Here is a 19,893-nt window from a genome sequence, read left to right as displayed (position 1 = left end):
TTTAGGGGCTGGTTATCAGTTTGTCTATCTTACGTTGCTGTTTTGGTGGGTGTTTGCTATTATCAACATGTGGTGGATAATAACGTTTCCAAACAGAGCAAGGCGATTTATGGATAACGCTGGAAAGATCCACATATTCCAATCACTTGTTGCCTGGGGAGTTCCTTCGTTGTTGGTCGCTGCGATTGTCGCCAATGACGGTTACGCATACAGGCCAATTGATATCAAATTTTGTTTTGGTGCCGGTAGACGTTGGACATACTTCACTTATATTCTACCGCATCAGATAGTTGCTGCAATAGGAATATCTTTGCTTATCTGGACTTGCTTTCAGTTACGACGAAAGGTAAGATTTCAATCGCTTCGTGAGTTCATCTTTGCATGTGTTCGTTTCTGGTCAGTTTTTTCGTCCATTCTCTTTGCATTTGCAACAAGCTTCTTTGACTTTGTATTTTTTCCAATTTTTAATATTATATGTACTTTTGCGTGTTTTGTATTGATATAGCTAAAGATACGGCGCAACGTCGTGCGTGAAAATATCAACAATCGAGAATTTGTTGAATCATTGGAATTTCTGCAAATTCGTCTGATATTTGTCTTCATTGGCGTCGCCATCTTCTCGATGCTGACATCAGTTAAAATGTTATTGAATCTTCGAGAATCCAACAAGATCGAGTCGAGTTTTCAAAACTATGTTGTCTGTCTCATTCTTAACAGAGAAGATGATAGCAACTGTCCCAAATCTTATCGTCAATATTTATACATCAATCTTGGTTTGATTGTTCTTTACACATGGCCAGTAGTAATCGCTGTTTTTCTGCTATACTTTTCTGCCTACAAGAAAGTGAGGAAGCTGTGGCTTTGCGTGCTGACGTGTAATCTCTACGACCAGAGGAATGCTGAAATACGAGAAGACTAGCAACAAACCGGTAGCACCAATAGAAAGTAGAGAAGCGTTGAAATGTCTTTCCAAACAGCAAAGTTGTTGGAATGTCCGTATGATTTACTTTTTAGCGATGTCCAATGTCATGATTCTAAAGTAGTTAGATAAAGTCAAAATACAAAAATTAGTATTATTGTTGCAATGTTTTGCATTCCAAAGCATGCAGAGCTCTATACTAACGCCCGTGAGCAAAAATCTGTTGCAACAAACCTGACGAACCTAAGTTGTTCCGTTGACAATGTATACATAATAGCTACGGGTATAGATAAAGCCCCGCTCTACTCATATTCATAGATTTTCGCGTCTTATCTCTATCGCAAAATTCCTAGATCTGGCATTTCTGTCAATGTCATAAGGTGCGCGTCATTATTTATTGTCTGGGGCTTGCAAAATTTGCCGAAGTCCGCATAGTTTGGAGCGTGACCATGCAAAATGTGGTTGATAAAAGCTTCTGACCCTCACTGTCTGTCGGTTAGCTTAATTTAGATGACCCCAGATATGCCTGCTGAAACCTTCTGATCCCCACTGTCTGTCAGTTAGTTTAATTTAGATGACCTCAGATATGCCTGCTAAAATTTCTAATCCCCACTGTCTGTCGGTTAGCTTAATTTATATGACGTCTCAAATATGCCTGCTGAAAACTTCTGACCCCCACTGTCTGTTGTTTAGCTTACTTTGGATCACCCTTTTTATGTGCATGTACATGCACTATATAATTATATAGGTGTATGTACAATATAACAGTTGTCTGTTTCAGGGCGCAACTGTGGCCTAGGTAAAATTTCTAAAGGTGGTCCTTTCTATTCAATCTGATGAGAAAACAAGTAAAATAGAAATGGCTGCTTTCAACACTGCAAGTGTGCAAAGCCGTATATATATATATATACATATATACACTGTTCTTGCACAAATTTCTATAGTATACGTATACAGATAAGCATCCCTGAGAAATGATGACCCCTCAACAAAAGGTGACGCAAATGCTTAATGAACCCTGCAATTCATTGAATTTTAAAATTGTAACCCTTCGGAAAATTTTGCTAGCCCCTCTGAACACTTAATAATAATCTAAGGGTAGAGCTATAGAGTGCCTTCTTGTGCACGTCACGTAATGTCAAGGTGTGACCTCGCTAGAATAATTACCCGAGCGCTATAGTCGCACCGTCCGCAGACCAGCGACTCACAGACTCGCCATGCCTGAGCTCATTGTCGCAAGAGCCGATGCTGTCAATTATCTATGTGTTGCAATTACGTACAGATGAATAGAGACAAACTTATACTTTAGTGTTGCTAGGTCGAACAACACAACTCAAGCTGTTTAGCGAGACATAGTCTGGCTACGCGAGTCGTGGTGTCGAGTGACGTCCACGTGCCCTTGCATTTCATGACGTATTTGCATCCTTGTACACACCTACTACGTTCCTAAACTGGAAGCCGAGGATTTAGCATCATAGTGCTTCTTCATTGCCTAGTACAGGCGGGTCACGTGACGTACTACCGACCAGCTCGACACCGCGTAACACGTGACCAAATCAATAAACTTAGATTTTACCAACTCGTTGGATTCTGCTATGACGTAACAAAAATTTGCTAGTTTAGGGTCTATACTTGCCTTGAAACTGTTGTCTGAGGCAATTAAATGGGCTCTCCTTTACTTGCGGTTTTACTGACATTTTCAAGTCCAGAGTATACCTGAAACAAATCTAGATATCATTGAATCTTTAGAATGCGCGCGTATTCTACATTGGAAAAACATATCTCTAGATGGAAACATGACCAAGGATTTTACTGAAAAGAAGACTAAAAAGGCTTGAAATAAACGTTTTCTTCTAGATATTGACGCATGTGCATACTTTACACTTGAACTCTAGACCGGAGGGTGCACGTCTGTAGGGTTTCTTTTCTACTTGTAAATTACATCTACCATAAGTATCGCGTGTTTAAGGCCTAAAAAATTATTGGTAAATGTATATGCAATAACGCGGGTAACCATAAGACAAAAGCGTTGGTCAGCATGTCTATATATACAATGCAACTTAGAATGTAAATAGTTATTTGACCATTGAATCGTTTATCTTCTGTTTTGAAGTTGTAACTTTGTAACCAATGGGTGAGAAGATTTTAGACATAAACTAATTGACTGACTTGCCGTACAGAGCGGTTCTATAATTACTAGAGTCCCGTATATAACTAGAGCATAAATATATCTACATGTGTATACACTTAATTAAATTAAAGATAGAAACATTGGTATAGAGTACTCAGCTCCCGAATAAGTATGTATATATAATTATAACTTATATTACTAATAAATTATATATTATAACTCCATTAATTAAATTATAGGCTTTATCCCTACTGAGTTTGCACTTGTACTTGTGCAAATTGGTCGTTGAAGTTGCACAAATAAATTTGCACATTTCTCTGTTTTGTGTAGTCAAAGTGATTTTTCCGTACACCATGACTCCAGAACGCAGACAGAAGACTGAGTAATCATATTACACGCAGCTACACACACGCACATTGTCTTAATGCACACCCACGCATGCATGCAGTATACCAACTAAGAAATCGAGTCTACTACTGAGGCCCTATTTTCAGTTCAGTAAATTTCAAAGAGTAATGGTACCCCTTCCATGCTTTCCAAACAACTCCCGTAGCGTACTGGTCAGTCGTTCCTTTCAGGTACAGACCATTCAAATTGGAATAATGACATCCTGCGTACCACCAACCACCCTTGTTTTTCGCAGAACAGTTTGCCGGAGAGTCTTTGTCCTTAGTCGCGAATACATATCCGGAATGACCACTGAAAGAATCCCCCGCATCTCCGCTGTACTTTCCAACACACATAAGATACGACGACGTGTGTGGACCGACCGTGAATGAGTCGTATTCTGCGTACTTCTTCTCATTGTCAAAATCAACGAGATCGAAACGGAGCACCTGACTCGTAGCTAGACGATGAATCTTATCCAGTCCCAACCAGAACTCACCATTTAGTGTTCCGAATCCTCTTTTGTAGTCGGCCCAGCTTCGATTAAAGTTAACTGATCCGTCTCGTCGTCTCTGGAAGACCGTCCATCCTCCTCCGCTTGTTTTCATGTCGCACCAGACTGGGAACGAGCCCAAGCCATCGCGCGGATCGATCACGTACACTCCACTGACTGTGTGTCCGAGGATGAGAGCGTGATGACAGTTGTAGGGGATCACGTCGGCGTGGCAGCAAGATTGATGAGTTTGAGAAGCATTACAGCTCGAACTTACGATAAAAACGATCACAACTGCGCTGACTAGCTTCATCTCTTCTCTCGTCCGTTGATCACAAAGCTATGAGGTCAACACTAGAAACGAAAGCTTGTAAATGGTTGGATTGTTAGTCGCGGATTGCGTGGGAATACCGGATGCACAACTTGGGCGTTAGCCTACCTTTGCAGTTGCACGCGAAATTTATCAATGTTATCTTGGCCTTGTCGTCATAGTCCTAATCGTTTACGTAAAACGTGGTGTTGCCAACAACACGCAGTACGCTTAAAGTAACCATTTAGAGTACTTTGGCATGTTGCGGTTAAAAACAATAGGGTATTGTCTGGTATTGTCTGGTAATGTCTGGTTGGGCAATCACAACGAGGGCACTTTCGTCTGCTTTTTGCTCGGCATTATATCCGGTTAAAATTAATTAATTAAATGGATAAATAAAAAACGTGTTAATGACGACAAGAGAGGTGGTTCATGTAGTTCAACGAAACAATTGCATATGGATGGATTGGGATACAATAAGAGTAGCATGAATAAAAACATAGAATTATTCGTCAAGTCCTTGTTTTGATAATAATGGTATGCTCAAGTTTACGCAAACGTTATTATGGTGAGTTCTTATTTAATAAAATAACTTAAAGATACGTATCGTCAATGGTGATTTTGTAAATCAACCAAACTCTTTAATTAATTAAAACAAGTTAATATGTAAGATCTGCTTTTCAATACCAAAATGTTTCGAAAACTTTGTGCGTATGAAACTTATACCACACTCATTTGTACTCAAACGTTTAAGTTATAGTCGAATTCTCGAAACAGGTTTGACTTCATGCAGGGTTTTGTTGAGAATGACCTAGTCTGGAATGAGATACGTCACGTGATCCGTACAGGTTAGGGACTTTTTTTGACATGCTAATTCACGATTAGAAACTTTACAAAGGCAGGCACCGTTTTAACTTAATCTAATATTTAACTAAATTCTGTTTTGTAACTAAACGCAATTTACAAACATACATTTAAGCTGGACTTCAAATTTGTTAGCAAATAAGCTCACATAGTCAAGCAAGTTGTAGACGAATTGACGCCAATTTGACGTCACATTTGTTTTATTAATAAACAAGTGTAAGTATAAAAGTAGAAATAACTTTCTAAATGTTTATTTCTAAAAACTGAAATTGTAGAACTCAACTGTTACAAAGGCGTTTAAACCGTTGTGCTGTTTTCCAATTGCAACACCGTTTGAGCTGTCGAGAGCTCCGGGCAACGCTGAATATATGTTAGGATTTTAGGATTTAGGTGTGTGTGTGTGCGTGTGTGTGTGTGTGTGTGCGCGCGCATTTGGTCATTGTTTGTTTTTAATTATATATGAGTAAGTACTTGTGTTAGAGGTGTTTGTATATAATTGGTTGTGAGTTATATGCATCATGTGATTTACAGGACGCTACTAACGCCACGGTTGAGATCTCTAAAGTATCGCAAAACTTTTTGAGTGGTACATTAAATAAACAAGTGTTACATGCAAACCCTAATGCAACGGTTCAACTTTCACTCTAGCAGAAATTCAGGATAAGCCAAATAGCAAAAGCTTTACTGGATTGTTCTTCTCATGCGATGATTGGGATTTTCTCAGTACATCTGAGAGGTTGACGGTAAACAGCTCAGATTTTCTAGACGTAAGCGCTTCTATATTGTGTACAATTGCTGGAGCCATGGCATTGATCAAAGTCAAGAAACTGTAAGATGTATATACTGGACGCGTTTTCCTCAGCTATTTTCATTCATTGTATTTTGTACTAGGCGATCGTTTCCCCACATTATACCTGTGTATATGGCTCTAATTATTGCTTTTCTTGGTAAGACACATGCTAGTGATCTAATCAGAGCTGCTACTTCATAACAATCTATATCGTTTATTTGTAGGTGTTCTAACCTTGACAAAAATGATTTTGAGCAAAAAGCGAGCATTCTGCAAAGAAGATAATCTATTTAGTGATTTGAGTAAACCCACGACTTTCTGCTCAATTTCAGGTAAATGCACACACACAAACACACACTAACATACCCACTCCCCCCACACACGTCTGGTTACTAGTTCTCGTTTCAAACTTTTAGGGGCTGGTTATCAGTTTGTCTATCTTACGTTGCTGTTTTGGTGAGTGTTTGCTATTATCAATATGTGGTGGATAATAACGTTTCCAAACAGAGCAAGGCGATTTATGGATAACGCTGGAAAGATCCACATATTCCAATCACTTGTTGCCTGGGGAGTTCCTTCGTTGTTGGTCGCTGCGATTGTCGCCAATGACGGTTACGCATACAGGCCAATTGATATCAAATTTTGTTTTGGTGCCGGTAGACGTTGGACATACTTCACTTATATTCTACCGCATCAGATAGTTGCTGCAATAGGAATATCTTTGCTTATCTGGACTTGCTTTCAGTTACGACGAAAGGTAAGATTTCAATCGCTTCGTGAGTTCATCTTTGCATGTGTTCGTTTCTGGTCAGTTTTTTCGTCCATTCTCTTTGCATTTGCAACAAGCTTCTTTGACTTTGTATTCTTTTCAATGTTTTAATATTATATGTACTTTTGCGTGTTTTGTATTGATATAGCTAAAGATACAGCGCAACGTCGTGCGTGAAAATATCAACAATCGAGAATTTGTTGAATCATTGGAATTTCTGCAAATTCGTCTAATATTTGTCTTCATTGGCGTCGCCATCTTCTCGATGCTGGCATCAGTTAAAATGTTATTGAATCTTCGAGAATCCAACAAGATCGAGTCGAGTTTTCAAAACTATGTTGTCTGTCTCATTCTTAACAGAGAAGATGATAGCAACTGTCCAAAATCTTATCGTCAATATTTATACATCAATCTTGGTTTGATTGTTCTTTACACATGGCCAGTAGTAATCGCTGTTTTTCTGCTATACTTTTCTGCCTACAAGAAAGTGAGGAAGCTGTGGCTGTGCGTGCTGACGTGTAATCTCTACGACCAGAGGAATGCTGAAATACGAGAAGACTAGCAACAAACCGGTAGCACCAATAGAAAGTAGAGAAGCGTTCAAATGTCTTTCCGAACAGCAAAGTTGTTGGAATGTCCGTATGATTTACTTTTTAGCGATGTCCAATGTCATGATTCTAAAGTAGTTAGATAAAGTCAAAATACAAAAATTAGTATTATTGTTGCAATGTTTTGCATTCCAAAGCATGCAGAGCTCTATACTAACGCCCGTGAGCAAAAATCTGTTGCAACAAACCTGACGAACCTAAGTTGTTCCGTTGACAATGTATACATAATAGCTACGGGTATAGATAAAGCCCCGCCCTACTCATATTCATAGATTTTCGCGCCTTATCTCTATCGCAAAATTCCTAGATCTGGCATTTCTGTCAATGCCATCAAGGGCGCGTCATTATTTATTGTCTGGGGCTTGTAAAATTTGCCGAAGTCCGCATAGTTTGGAGCGTGACCATGCAAAATGTGATTGATAAAAGCTTCTGACCCTCACTGTCTGTCGGTTAGCTTAATTTAGATGACCCCAGATATGCCTGCTGAAACCTTCTGACCCCCACTGTCTGTCAGTTAGTTTAATTTAGATGACCCCAGATATGCCTGCTAAAAATTTCTGATCCCCACTGTCTGTCGGTTAGCTTAATTTATATAACGTCTCAAATATGCCTGCTGAAAACTTCTGACCCCCACTGTCTGTTGTTTAGCTTACTTTGGATCACCCTTTTTATGTGCATGTACATGCACTATATAATTATATAGGTGTATGTACAATATAACAGTAGTCTGTTTCAGGGCGCAACTGTGGCCTAGGTATGATTTCTAAAGTTGGTCCTTTCTATTCAATCTGGTGAGAAAACAAGTAAAATAGCAATGGCTGCTTTCAACACTGCAAGTGTGCAAAGCCGTATATATATACATATATACACTGTTCTTGCACAAATTTCTATAGTATACGTATACAGATAAGCATCCCTGAAATATTATGACCCCTCAACAAAAGGTGACGCAAATGCTTAGTGAACCCCGCAATTCATTGAATTTTAAAGATATAATCCTTCGGAAATTTTGCTAGCCCCTCTGAATACTTAATAATAATCTAAGGGTAGAGCTATCTTGTGCCTTCTTGTGCACGTCACGTAATGTCAAGGAGTGACCCCGCTAGAATAATTACCCGAGCGCTATAGTCACACCGTCCGCAGACCAGCGACTCACAGACTCGCCATGCCTGAGCTCATTGTCGCAAGAGCCGATGCTGTCAATTATCTATGTGTTGCAATTACGTACAGATGAATAGAGACAAACTTATACTTTAGTGTTGCTATGTCGAACAACACAACTGAAGCTGTTTAGCTAGACATAGTCTGGCTACGCGAGTCGTGGTGTCGAGTGACGTCCACGTGCCCTTATTTGCATCTTTGTACACACCTACTACGTTCCTAAACTAGGAGCTGAGGGTTTAGCACCATAGTGCTTCTTCATTGCCGTAGTGCAGGCCGGTCACGTGACGTACGACCGACCAGCTCGACACCGCGTAACACGTGACCAAATCAATAAACTTAGATTTTACCACGTCATTGGATTTTTCTATGACGTAACAAATATTTGCTAGTTTAGGTTCTATACCTGCCTTGAAACTGTTGTCTGAGGCAATTAAATTGGCTCTCCTTCACTGGCGGTTTTACTGACATTTTCAGGTACAGAGAATACCTGAAACAAATCTAGATATCATTGAATCTTTAGAATGCGCGCGTATTCTACATTGGAAAAACATATCTCTAGATGGGAACATGACCGAGGAGTTTACTAAAAAGAAGACTAAAATGGCTTGAACTAAACATTCTCTTATAGATATTGACGCATGTGCATACTTTACACTTGAGCTCTAGACCAGAGGGTGCACGTCTGGAGGGTTTCTTTTCTACTTGTAAATTACGTATACCATAAGTATCGCGCGTTTAAGGCGTAAAACATTATTTGTAAATGTATATGCAATAACGCGGATAATCATAAGACAAAAGCGTTGGTCAGCATGTCAATATACACCATGCAACTTAGAATGTAAATAGTTATTTGACCATTGAATGGTTTATCTTCTGTTTTGAAGTTGTAACTTTGTAACCAATGGGTGAGAAAGTTTTTAGACATAAACTAATTGACTGACTTGCCGTACAAAGCGGTTTTATAATTACTAGAGTCTCGTATATAACTAGAGCATAAATATATCTACATGTGTATACACTTAATTAAATTAAAGATAGAAACATTGGTATAGAGTACTCAGCTCCCGAATAAGTATGTATATATAATTATAAATTATATTACTAATAAATAATATATCATAACTCTATTAAATTATAGGCTTTATCCCTACTGCGTTTGCACTTGTACCTGTGCAAATTGGTCGTTGAAGTTGCACAAATAAATTTGCACATTTCTCTGTTTTGTGTAGTCAAAGTGATTTTTCCGTACACCATGACTCCAGAACGCAGACAGAAGACTGAGTAATCATATTACACGCAGCTACACACACGCACATTGTCTTAATGCACACCCACGCATGCATGCAGTATACCAACTAAGAAATCGAGTCTACTACTGAGGCCTAATTTTGAGTTCTGTAAATTTCAAAGAGTAATGGTGCCCCTTCCATGCTTTCCAAACAACTCCCGTAGCGTACTGGTCGGTCGTTCCTTTCAGGTAGAGACCATTCAAATTGGACTTATGACATTGTTCGTACCACCAACCACCCTTGTATTTCGCAGAACAGTTTGACGGAGAGTCTTTGTCCTTAGTCGCAAATACATATCCGGAATGACCACTGAAAGAATCCCCCGCATTTCCGCTGTACTTTCCAACATACATGAGATACGACGACGTGTGTGGACCGACCGTGAATGAGTCGTATTCTGCGTACTTCTTCTCATTGTCAAAATCAACGAGATCGAAACGGAGCACCTGACTCGTAGCTAGACGATGAATCTTTTCCAGTCCCAACCAGAACTCACCATTTAGTGTTCCGAATCCTCTTTTGTAGTCGGCCCAGCTTCGATTAAAGTTAACTGATCCGTCTCGTCGTCTCTGGAAGACCGTCCATCCTCCTCCGCTTGTTTTCATGTCGCACCAGACTGGGAACGAGCCCAAGCCATCGCGCGGATCGATCACGTACACTCCACTGACTGTGTGTCCGAGGATGAGAGCGTGATAACAGTTGTAGGGGATCACGTCGGCGTGGCAGCAAGATTGATGAGTTTGAGAAGCATTACAGCTCGAGCTTACGATAAAAACGATCACAACTGCGCTGACTAGCTTCATCTCTTCTTTCGTCCGTTGATCACAAAGCTATGAAGTCAACACTAGAAACGAACGCTTATAAATGGTTGGATTGTTGGTCGCGGATTACGTGGGAATACCGGATGCGCAACTTGGGCGTTAGCCTACCTTTGCAGTTGCACGCGAAATTTATCAATGTTATCTTTGCTTTGTCGTCATAGTCCTAATCGTTTACGTAAAACGTGGTGTTGCCAACAACACGCAGTACGCTTAAAGTAACCGTTTATAGTACTTTGGCATGTTGCGGTTAAAAACAATAGGGTATTGTCTGGTAATGTCTTGTTGGGCAATCACAATGAGGGCACTCTCGTCTGCTTTTTCCGGTTATAATTAATTAATTAAATGGAGAAATAAGAAACGTGTTAATGACGACAAGAGCGGTGGCTCATGTAGTTCCACGAAACAATTGCATATGGATGGATGGGGATACAATAAGAGTAACATGAATAAAAACATAGAATTATTTGTCAAATCCTTGTTTTGATAATAATGGTATGCTCAAGTTTACGCAAACGTTATTATGGTGAGTTCTTATTTTAATAAAATAACTCAAAGATACGTATCGTCAATGGTAATTTTGTAAATCAACCAAACTCTTTAATTAATTAAAACAAGTTAATATGTAAGATCTGCTTTTCAATACCAAAATGTTTTAAAAAATTTGTACATCTGAAAATTTTAACACACTCATTTGTATACAAACGTTTAAGTTATAGTCGAATTCTCGAATCAGGTTTGACTGCATGCAGGGTTTTGTTAAGAAAGACCTAGTCTCTAATGAGATACGTCACGTAATCCGCACAATTTAGGGACTTTTGTTGACATGCTATTTCACGGTTAGAAACTTGAGCACCGTTTAAAGTTAATCTAATATTTAACTAAATTCTGTTTTGTAACTAAACGCAATTTACAATCATACATTTAAGCTGGACTTCAAATTTGTTAGCAAATAAGCTCACATAGTCAAGCAAGTTGTAGATGAATTATATAGTCGACTCCCCGATAAACAGCGCCATCGATCAAGACCTCAATCTATCACATATTTTTGCAACACACTGCTACATGACAAACATCTAGATACTCGTATAACTATTGATATGCAAATACCACACTACAGCATTAGTGTTCACGCCTAGGTCGCATAACTGACAATGCCCACTCTGGGGCCTGCCTGGCAACATTTGGCGGCTCTGGTCTGTCTCTAGGCTGTCCTACCCGTCTTTGTTCCTCATCTTACTGGCCCTTGTTGACCTCCTCCTCCCCTGTTTCTGGTCCAAAGACTGCATGTAATCTCTAACCTCCGTAGACCGGCCTCGACGGACTTGGATGAAACACAAAGCAATGTCCAGACGTGTTTCATGTGGTTGATTATCTCAACAGCTCTGCATCTGTCATATTCAGTATGCACCAATTCGTCATTAGTCGCCATGGCTACTAAAGGAGTAACCACTTAGAGTGCTGAAATCTAAGAATGATCTAGATACAGCGTTCTTTTGTTACATTTACACACCCAGCTAGTGTATGATGTTAATTGAGATCTGACATAACTGTAGATTGTATGTATGCTTTGATACAGTTTGTTGTCAACCAAAGGCAACTGAAATTTTGGCATTTAGTTGCCCAGGGATGACAACTAACAGCGATTATTTTGACATGCTGTCTGGTCATTAATTGACCAGGGTATTTCCAGGCCAATGTACCTATAGGAATGAATACATTTGTACCGTGCCGTGATGTTGATCTGTAACTTATGGTTGGTTTTTTTAGAATGTTTGACCAAGAAATACAGTCAATTATTTTTAAAAGATTCTATGAACGCAATTCAGCAGTCACTTAATCAGAAGTGCCGGGATTTTGCGAGCTCAAGAAGACAGAAATTGAAAAGGGACTTGTTCGAAAGAAGAGATCTCACTCAGAAGTCTTTGTGTTCTTCAAGTAACGAGGATTAACATTGACTATGTAGTAGAAATTGCAATTGCATGGGTATATACATATACATATATATATTTACGTCATAGCTATATGATGATTAATATCTTCGAAGATCTTGAAAAGAATATATGCAAGTTCTTAAAAGATTGTACATGAGCCAATTAGTAAACAGGCAAGTTCTTAGAATTGCCACCAAATTAATTGTAAGTAATTGGACATAAACTTATGATGTCTTGAGTTGGTTTAAGAAATTGCAAGAAGGTACGTAAGAAGTTCGACATGGGTTATTACATATAGTCATGATATATCCTTGCATTATTACAGATAGTCGTGATATATCCTTGCATTATTACAGATAGTAGTGATATATCCTTGCATTATTACAGATAGTAGTGATATATCCTTGTATTATTACAGATAGTCGTGATATTTCCTTGAGGCAATTACATGGGCTCTCCTTCTTCAAGGACTGTTTTACTGACATTTTCAGGTCCAGAGTATACCTGAAACAAATGTAGATATCACTGAACCTTTAGAAGGCGAGCGTATTCTACGTCAAAAGAACATATATCCAGAAGGGAACATGACCGAGGAGTTTACTGACAAGAAGACTAAAAAGGCTTTAACTAAATGTTCTCTTCTAGATATTGATGCATGTGGATACTTTTACCCTTGAGCTCCAGACCAGAATTCGCGCGTCTGTGGAGTTTCTTTTCTAATTGCAAATTACATCTTTCATAATATATAAAAGTACTGCGTGTTTATGGACAAGAATTATTTGTAAATGTATATGAAATAACGAGGGTAACGATAAGACAAAGATTGCTTTGGTCAGCATTTCTAATATGCAACTTAATTAATTAAAATGTAAATACCTATTCGATTATTTAATCGTATATCTTTTGTTTTGAAGTCGTGGCTTTGTAACCAACGGGTGAGAAAGTTTCTAGACCTAAAGTAGTTGACTGACTTGTCGTACAAATCGGTTCTATAAATTACTAGAGTCCTGTGTAAAACTAGAGCATAAATATGTCTAAATGTGTATATACTGTGTAATGTGTATATACATGTGTAAATTAAGGATAGAAAACATTAGTATAGGATACTCAGCTCCCGAATAAGTATATATGTATTATTCAGCTATGAACCATAAGAAAAGGACTTTGGAAAAGTTACGAGACTTGGTGAGTAGCGTACTCTAAACGTTTAGGGCTGAACCGACTTCCGGTCTGGGGACTATGTGTTTATGGTTGTCACGCTACAGGATTGGACCACGCCTCCTTAGTTTGGCCCAATCACAAAGCATTAATTTCTTTATGCTGTATGTGGCAGTCAGAGACAATGGACGAACAGCCAATTGTAGGTGCGGAACATTCATGAGTGAGTTTTCTTACCAGAACGCTGTAATTTATGTTTGCGATTGCTACGCCCTCTCGAAAATAAACAACAGGATTCAATTGTTTGCAACTGCTGACTCGAAGTCGATCGCTTTCTCGGTTTAACGATATTTATAAGAAAATCTAACATTACGTAACTATGAGAGATTCTATATCCCGTATACGATGACTTTACTTGCGACTACAGACTTTTTACAAACTTTGTGGCCACGCGAAACGACAGTAGCTACGTACGATTTTAAATAGATTTGTTACAGGTAGCAGGTCTAGAAAAAGCTAGAGTGTATATTCATAATTCTTCGCGACAATTAGTAACTAGCCTACACCCACAGAATTTCCGCGGTAGCTCTTGTGGTGGCGTCAGCCGACTTTGCTTTCTGTTTAGAGCATGACGCAAAATTGCGTGCGTCCACCACACTCGAGTCTTCGAGAGGGGTCCCCAGCGATGCAAGTCCGAGCGCACGCGGTAGGCAGTGGAAATCGAACCCGCCCTCCACCGTCGGCGCTTCCATCCGTCCATCCGTTCGGCTGCATGGAATTACAAGGTTGCTCTTGCAACCGACTCTACTTCCTGTCTAGAGCATGAAACAACTTCCACGACGGATAAGTCCACTCGAGTAGAGTCCCCGAGGGGTACCCGGCGAGTCGAGTGCAAGCAAACGCACAAGCCAGTCGAAATCGCATCCGTCCAGCATCGTAGGCACTAGTCTCGCTTAGCCAGACCCTCTCCGCCATCATACTTTTGGCCTATCCCTATCCCGGATCTCGCCGGAAGTATGATGGCGAAGAGGGTCTGGCTACGCGAGAATACGTCGGCACGCCGATCGGATCCGTTCGTCCGACTCGTACTGTACTGTACCGACATACGTCGGACGTGGATCATATGTGCATGGTTTTCTTTCAGGCTCATAGCTGTGGAAGCGAGGGCGTAAACACAACTTCAATTACTAGTTATTATTTTTTTAGCTATGAGCCATGTGGCTATGTCTGTCATGCCACAGGAATGTGCCACGCCTCCTTAGTGGACCATTCCCAAAGCATTAATTAATTCCTTTATGTCGTACGTGGCAAGCAGAGACAATGGACGAACAGCCACTCGTGACCGCGAAACTTTCCTACGAGAGGTTCATTACCCAAACAGTGTAATTCTTGTTTGCGATTATTAGGACTTGTCAAAAATAAACAACAAAACTCAACTGCCTACAACTGCTGACCCGAAATCGATCACTTTGTTGGTTTTATGATTTTTGTACGGGATTCTAACGTTATGAAACCAGGAGAGATTTTATGTCCCATATATGCTGACTCTACTACGACGACTACAGGCTATCTAGGGATTGTGTGGTCATGCGAAACGACATTCGCTGTGTACGGTTTTAGATGCAATTTACAGGTAACACGTCTAGAAAGAAAATAGCGTGTATATTTGTAATTCTTCGCGACAATTAGCCGTACTGTACTTGGTGTTCATGACTTTGTAAGCTCATGGCTGTGGAAGCGACGGTGTAAACACAGCTTCCATTGCTAGTTATTAATAAATTATAAATTATAACTCTATTAAATTATAAACTCCATATAGAGTGCGCTTGCACTTGTACGTCTAGTTGAAGTTGCGCAAATAATCTTGCACATGTCTCGGTTTTGTGTAATTACAATGATTTGTTCGTACACCATGACTCCAGAACGCAGCAGAAGACTGAGTAATCATATCACACGCCGTTACACACACACTTGTCTTAATGCACACCTAAACATGCATGCAGTGTATAACACTATTAGGAAATATCCACTTCGCTAACACATCGCAAAAATCCAGTCTACTACTGAGGCCTCATTTTGAGTTCTGTAAATTTCAAAGAGTAATAGTACCCCTTCCATGAATCCCAAACAACTCCCGTAGCCTACTGGTCGGTCGTTCCTTTCAAGTAGAGACCATTCACATTGGAATGATGACATCCTGCGTACCACCAACCACCCTTGAATTGCGCAGCACAATTTGACGGAGAGTCTTTGTCTTTCGTCGTGAAGACATATCCGCAATGACTACTGAATGAATCCCCTGCATTTCCGCTGTACTTTCCAACCTATATATTAAACCACGAAACGAGTGGACCGACCGTAAATGAGTCGTGTTCTGCGTGCCTCTTCTCATTGTCAAAATCAACGAGATCGAAACGGAGTACCTGACTCGTGGCTAGACGATGAATCTTATCCAGTCACAACCAGAAATCACCATTTAGTGTTCTGAATCCTCTTTTGTACTCTTCCCAGCCTCGATTAAAGTTAACTGATCCGTCTCGTCGTCTCTGGAAGACCGTTCATCCTTCTCCGTTTGCTTTCATGTCGCACCAGACTGGGAACGAGCCCAAGCCATCGCGCGGATCGATCACGTGCACTCCACTGACTGTTTGTCCGAGGATAAGAGCGTGATGACAGTTGCGGGGGATCGCGTCTGCGTGGCAGCAAGATTGATCCGTTTGAGAAGCATTACAGCTCGAGCTTACGATAAAAATGATTACAACTGCCCTGACCAGCTTCATCTGTTCTCTCGACCGTTGATCACAAAGCTATGAAGTCAACACTAGAAACGAACGCTTATAAATGGTTGGATTGTTAGTCGCGGATTGCGTGGGAATACCGGATGCACAACTTGAGCGTTAGCCTACCCTTTGCAGTTTCACTTGAAATTTATCAATGTTATCTTTGCCTTGTCGTCATAGTCCTAATCGTTTACGTAAAACGTGGTTGCCAACAACACGCCGTGCGCTTAACGTAACCATTTAGAGTACTTTGGCATGTTGCGGTTAAAAGCAATAGGGTATTGTCTGGTAATGTCTGGTTGGGCAATCACAATGAGGGCACTTTCGTCTGCTTTTTTCTCGGTATTATATCCAGTTAAAATTAAATAATTAAATGGATAAATCAAAAAGGTGTTAATGACGACAGGAGAGGTGGCTCATGTAGTTCCAAGAAACAGTTGCATATGGATGGATGGGGATACAATAAGAGTAACATGAATAAAAACATAGAATTATTCGTCAAGTCCTTTTTCTGATAATAATGGTATGCTCAAGTTTACGCAAACGTTATTATGGTGAGTTCTTATTTTAATAAAATAACTCAAACATACGTATCGTCAATGGTGATTTTGTAAATCAACCAAACTCTTTAATTAATTAAAACAAGATAATATGTAAGATCTGCTTTTCAATACCGAAATGTTTCAAAACCTTTGTGCATTTGAAACTTTTAACACACTCATTTGTATACAAACATTTAAGTTATAGTCGAATTCTCAAACAGGTTTGACTGCATGCAGAGTTTTGTTGAGAAAGACCTAGTCTCTAATGAGATACGTCACGTGATCCGTACAGGTTAGGGACTTTTGTTGACATGCCAATTCACGGTTAGAAACTTTGCAAAGACAAGCACCGTTTTAAGATAATCTACTATTTAACTAAATTCTGTTTTGTAACTAAACACAATTTACAAACATACATTTAAGCTGGACTTCAAATTTGTTAGCAAATAAGCCCACATAGTCAAGCAAGTTGTAGACGAATTGACGCCAATTTGACGTCAAATTTGTTTTGTTAATAAAAAAATAGAAGTATAAAAGTAGAAATCACTTTCTAAATGTTTATTTCTAAAAACTGAAATCGTAGAACTCAACTGTTACAAAGGCGTTTAAACAGTTGTGCTGTTTTCTATTGGCAACACCATTTGAGCTGTCGAGAGCTCCGGGCAACGCTGAGTATATGTTGTAACTCTAAAGTTTGCAGACACTCCCACAATCAAAATATGGCTTTCTAGAACTTTCTCAAATCCTTCTGAATACGCCACCGCTATCCAACCATTAGTTAGAGCCACTTTCGAGGCCTTCAAGCTGAGTAAAATTCACTCAAACGCAACTCAGAAATTAGAAAGGTCTATAGATACAATCAGAAAGTTATGCCTTTTTCAGCTCCAAAAACAATCGATAGTAAGAGTTTTATACAAATTTTATATTAGTAGGCAATTTTTAATTAAAACGGTACGGCCACGCCCACTCTTTGTACTAATATTTATTGGGTCTATCACAATGTCTTCAGATATCAAACTAGACATCGGAATCGTTTGACGGAGACAACTTCGAAGGTCTTGATCAAGGGAGGCAATTTCAATGACAGTCTATGGAGAAAATGAATTTATTAATGTGTTTGCTAATAGAGCCAGAAAACTAAACCTGCAAACAGAGGTTACATAGATAATCAAATTAGTTACTAAGAAGATGACCATACAAACAGTGACATTGTGTACTCATCTTGTGTGACTCTAGCATGCAATGTATTGCTGTACTAAATAATGTTATCTACGTTCCTTTATTGACGTAATTGTAGTTCAAATCCTGCGGCAATTCCCTATAGCAGAAGGACGCGTGTATAAATCCCTGATAATCGAGATAGACAGAAATTCGAGTGCGTATGCTATTTTCGGGCTCCTGCTTTATTTTCATAGAGGCGAGAAACTAGCGTTTGCGCATGCCCTCATAATTTTACCACCTCGTTGGATTCTGCTATGACGTAACAAAATTACATTAATTTAAGTTCTATACCTGCCTTGAAACTGTGGTCTGAGGCTAAAGTGCTCCCCTTCTTCACGTGCAGTTTTACTGACATTTTCATGTCCAGTGTATACCTGAACAAATCTAGCTAACATTGAATCTTTAGAAGGCATGCGTATTCTACGTCGAAAGAACAGACCTCTAGATGAGAACATGACCGACAAGTTTACTGGCAAGAAGACTGGGAGGGCTTGAACTAAACGTTATCTTCTAGATATTGATGAATGTGGATACTTTTATCCTTGAGTTCCAGACCAGAAGGCGCGCGTCCGTGGGGTTTCTTTTCTACTTGTAAATTACATTTACCATAATTTATAAAAGTACCGCGTGTTTATGGACAAAAATTATTTGTAATTGTAGATGCAAGAACGAGGGTAACGATAAGAAAAACAATGCGTTGGACAGTATTTCTACTATGCAACTTAAAATCATTTAATGTAAATACTTATTCAACTATTTAATCGTTTATCTTTGTTTTGAAGTCGTAACTTTGTAACCAACGAGTGACAAAGTTTCTAGACATAAAACTAATTGACTGACTTGTTGTACAAGGCCGTTCTATAAATTACTAGAGTCCCGTATATAAACTAGAGCATAAATAATTATGTCTACATGTGTATATACTTAATTAAGAAAATTAAGGATAGAAAACATTGGGTAAGGCACTCAGCTCATGAATAAGTATACATGTATACTTCAGCTATGAACCGTAAGAAAAGGGACTTTGTAAAAGTCACGTGAATTGGTGAGTAGCGTCCTCTAAACGTTTAAGGCTGAACCGGCTTCCGGTCTGTAAACTATGTGTTTATGTTTTTCACGCAACAGGAATGTATCACGCCTCCTTAGTGTGGCCCAATCACGACGCATTAATTCCTTTATGTCGTAGATGGCAACCAGAGAAATGGACGAACAGCCAATTGTATTTGCGAAACATTCATGAGTGAGCTTTTTAACAGAACGGTGTAATTTATGTTTGCGATTGCTAGGCCCTGTCGGAAATAAACAACAAAATTCACCTGTTTGCAACTGCTGACCCAAAATCGATCACTTTCTCGATTTTACGATACTTATAAGGGAATCTAACATTACCTAACCATGAGAGATTCTATATCCTGTATATGATGACTTTACTTGCGACTGCAAACTATTATAGACTTTGTGGTCACGCGAAACGACAGTCGCTATGTAGGATTTTATACAGGTTTGTTATAGGTAGCACTTCCAGAAAGAAACTAGTGTGTATATTCGTAATTCTTCGCGACAATTAGTAACTAGCCTACACCCGCAGAAATTCTGCGGTAGCTCTTGTGGAGGCGTCAGCCGACTTTGCTTTCTGTTTAGAGCATGACGCAAACTTGCATGCGTCCACCCCACTCAATTCCTCGAGAGGGGTCCCCGGCGATGCAAGACCGAGCG

At 39.5% G+C, this 19,893-nt stretch overlaps 3 protein-coding genes across 3 annotated transcripts; 1 reads left to right on the top strand and 2 right to left on the bottom strand.

Moving 5' to 3' along the window:
* Positions 1–3,408: 3,408 nt before the first annotated feature.
* Positions 3,409–4,292, bottom strand: LOC134189134 (ficolin-1-A-like). The gene has a single exon (XM_062657371.1). The coding sequence runs from the start codon at positions 4,241–4,243 to the stop codon at positions 3,524–3,526; it is 720 nt and encodes a 239-aa protein (XP_062513355.1). The 5' UTR covers positions 4,244–4,292; the 3' UTR covers positions 3,409–3,523.
* A 2,121-nt stretch (positions 4,293–6,413) lies between these two features.
* On the top strand, positions 6,414–7,385 carry LOC134189287 (uncharacterized). The gene is made up of 2 exons (XM_062657520.1): positions 6,414–6,651; positions 6,812–7,385. The coding sequence occupies exons 1-2, from the start codon at positions 6,415–6,417 to the stop codon at positions 7,223–7,225; spliced, it is 651 nt and encodes a 216-aa protein (XP_062513504.1). The 5' UTR covers position 6,414; the 3' UTR covers positions 7,226–7,385.
* A 2,231-nt stretch (positions 7,386–9,616) lies between these two features.
* LOC134188699 (fibrinogen C domain-containing protein 1-like) lies at positions 9,617–10,571 on the bottom strand. The gene has a single exon (XM_062656865.1). It carries the CDS (start codon positions 10,525–10,527, stop codon positions 9,808–9,810), a length of 720 nt encoding a protein of 239 aa, XP_062512849.1. The 5' UTR covers positions 10,528–10,571; the 3' UTR covers positions 9,617–9,807.
* Positions 10,572–19,893: the final 9,322 nt, after the last annotated feature.

This window comes from Corticium candelabrum, chromosome 13, assembly GCF_963422355.1.
Source record: "Corticium candelabrum chromosome 13, ooCorCand1.1, whole genome shotgun sequence".
NCBI classification, from domain to species: Eukaryota; Metazoa; Porifera; class Homoscleromorpha; order Homosclerophorida; family Plakinidae; genus Corticium; species Corticium candelabrum.
This window is presented reverse-complemented; position numbering and strand designations above follow the sequence as displayed.

Coding starts and splice junctions, on each gene's coding strand:
- LOC134189287 (XM_062657520.1), top strand. CDS start 6,415: ATGGATAACGCTGGAAAGATCCACATATTCCAATCACTTGTTGCCTGG. Junction 6,652..6,811: donor GCTTTCAGTTACGACGAAAG/GTAAGATTTCAA, acceptor GTATTGATATAG/CTAAAGATACAGCGCAACGT.
- LOC134188699 (XM_062656865.1), bottom strand. CDS start 10,527: ATGAAGCTAGTCAGCGCAGTTGTGATCGTTTTTATCGTAAGCTCGAGC.
- LOC134189134 (XM_062657371.1), bottom strand. CDS start 4,243: ATGAAGCTAGTCAGCGCAGTTGTGATCGTTTTTATCGTAAGTTCGAGC.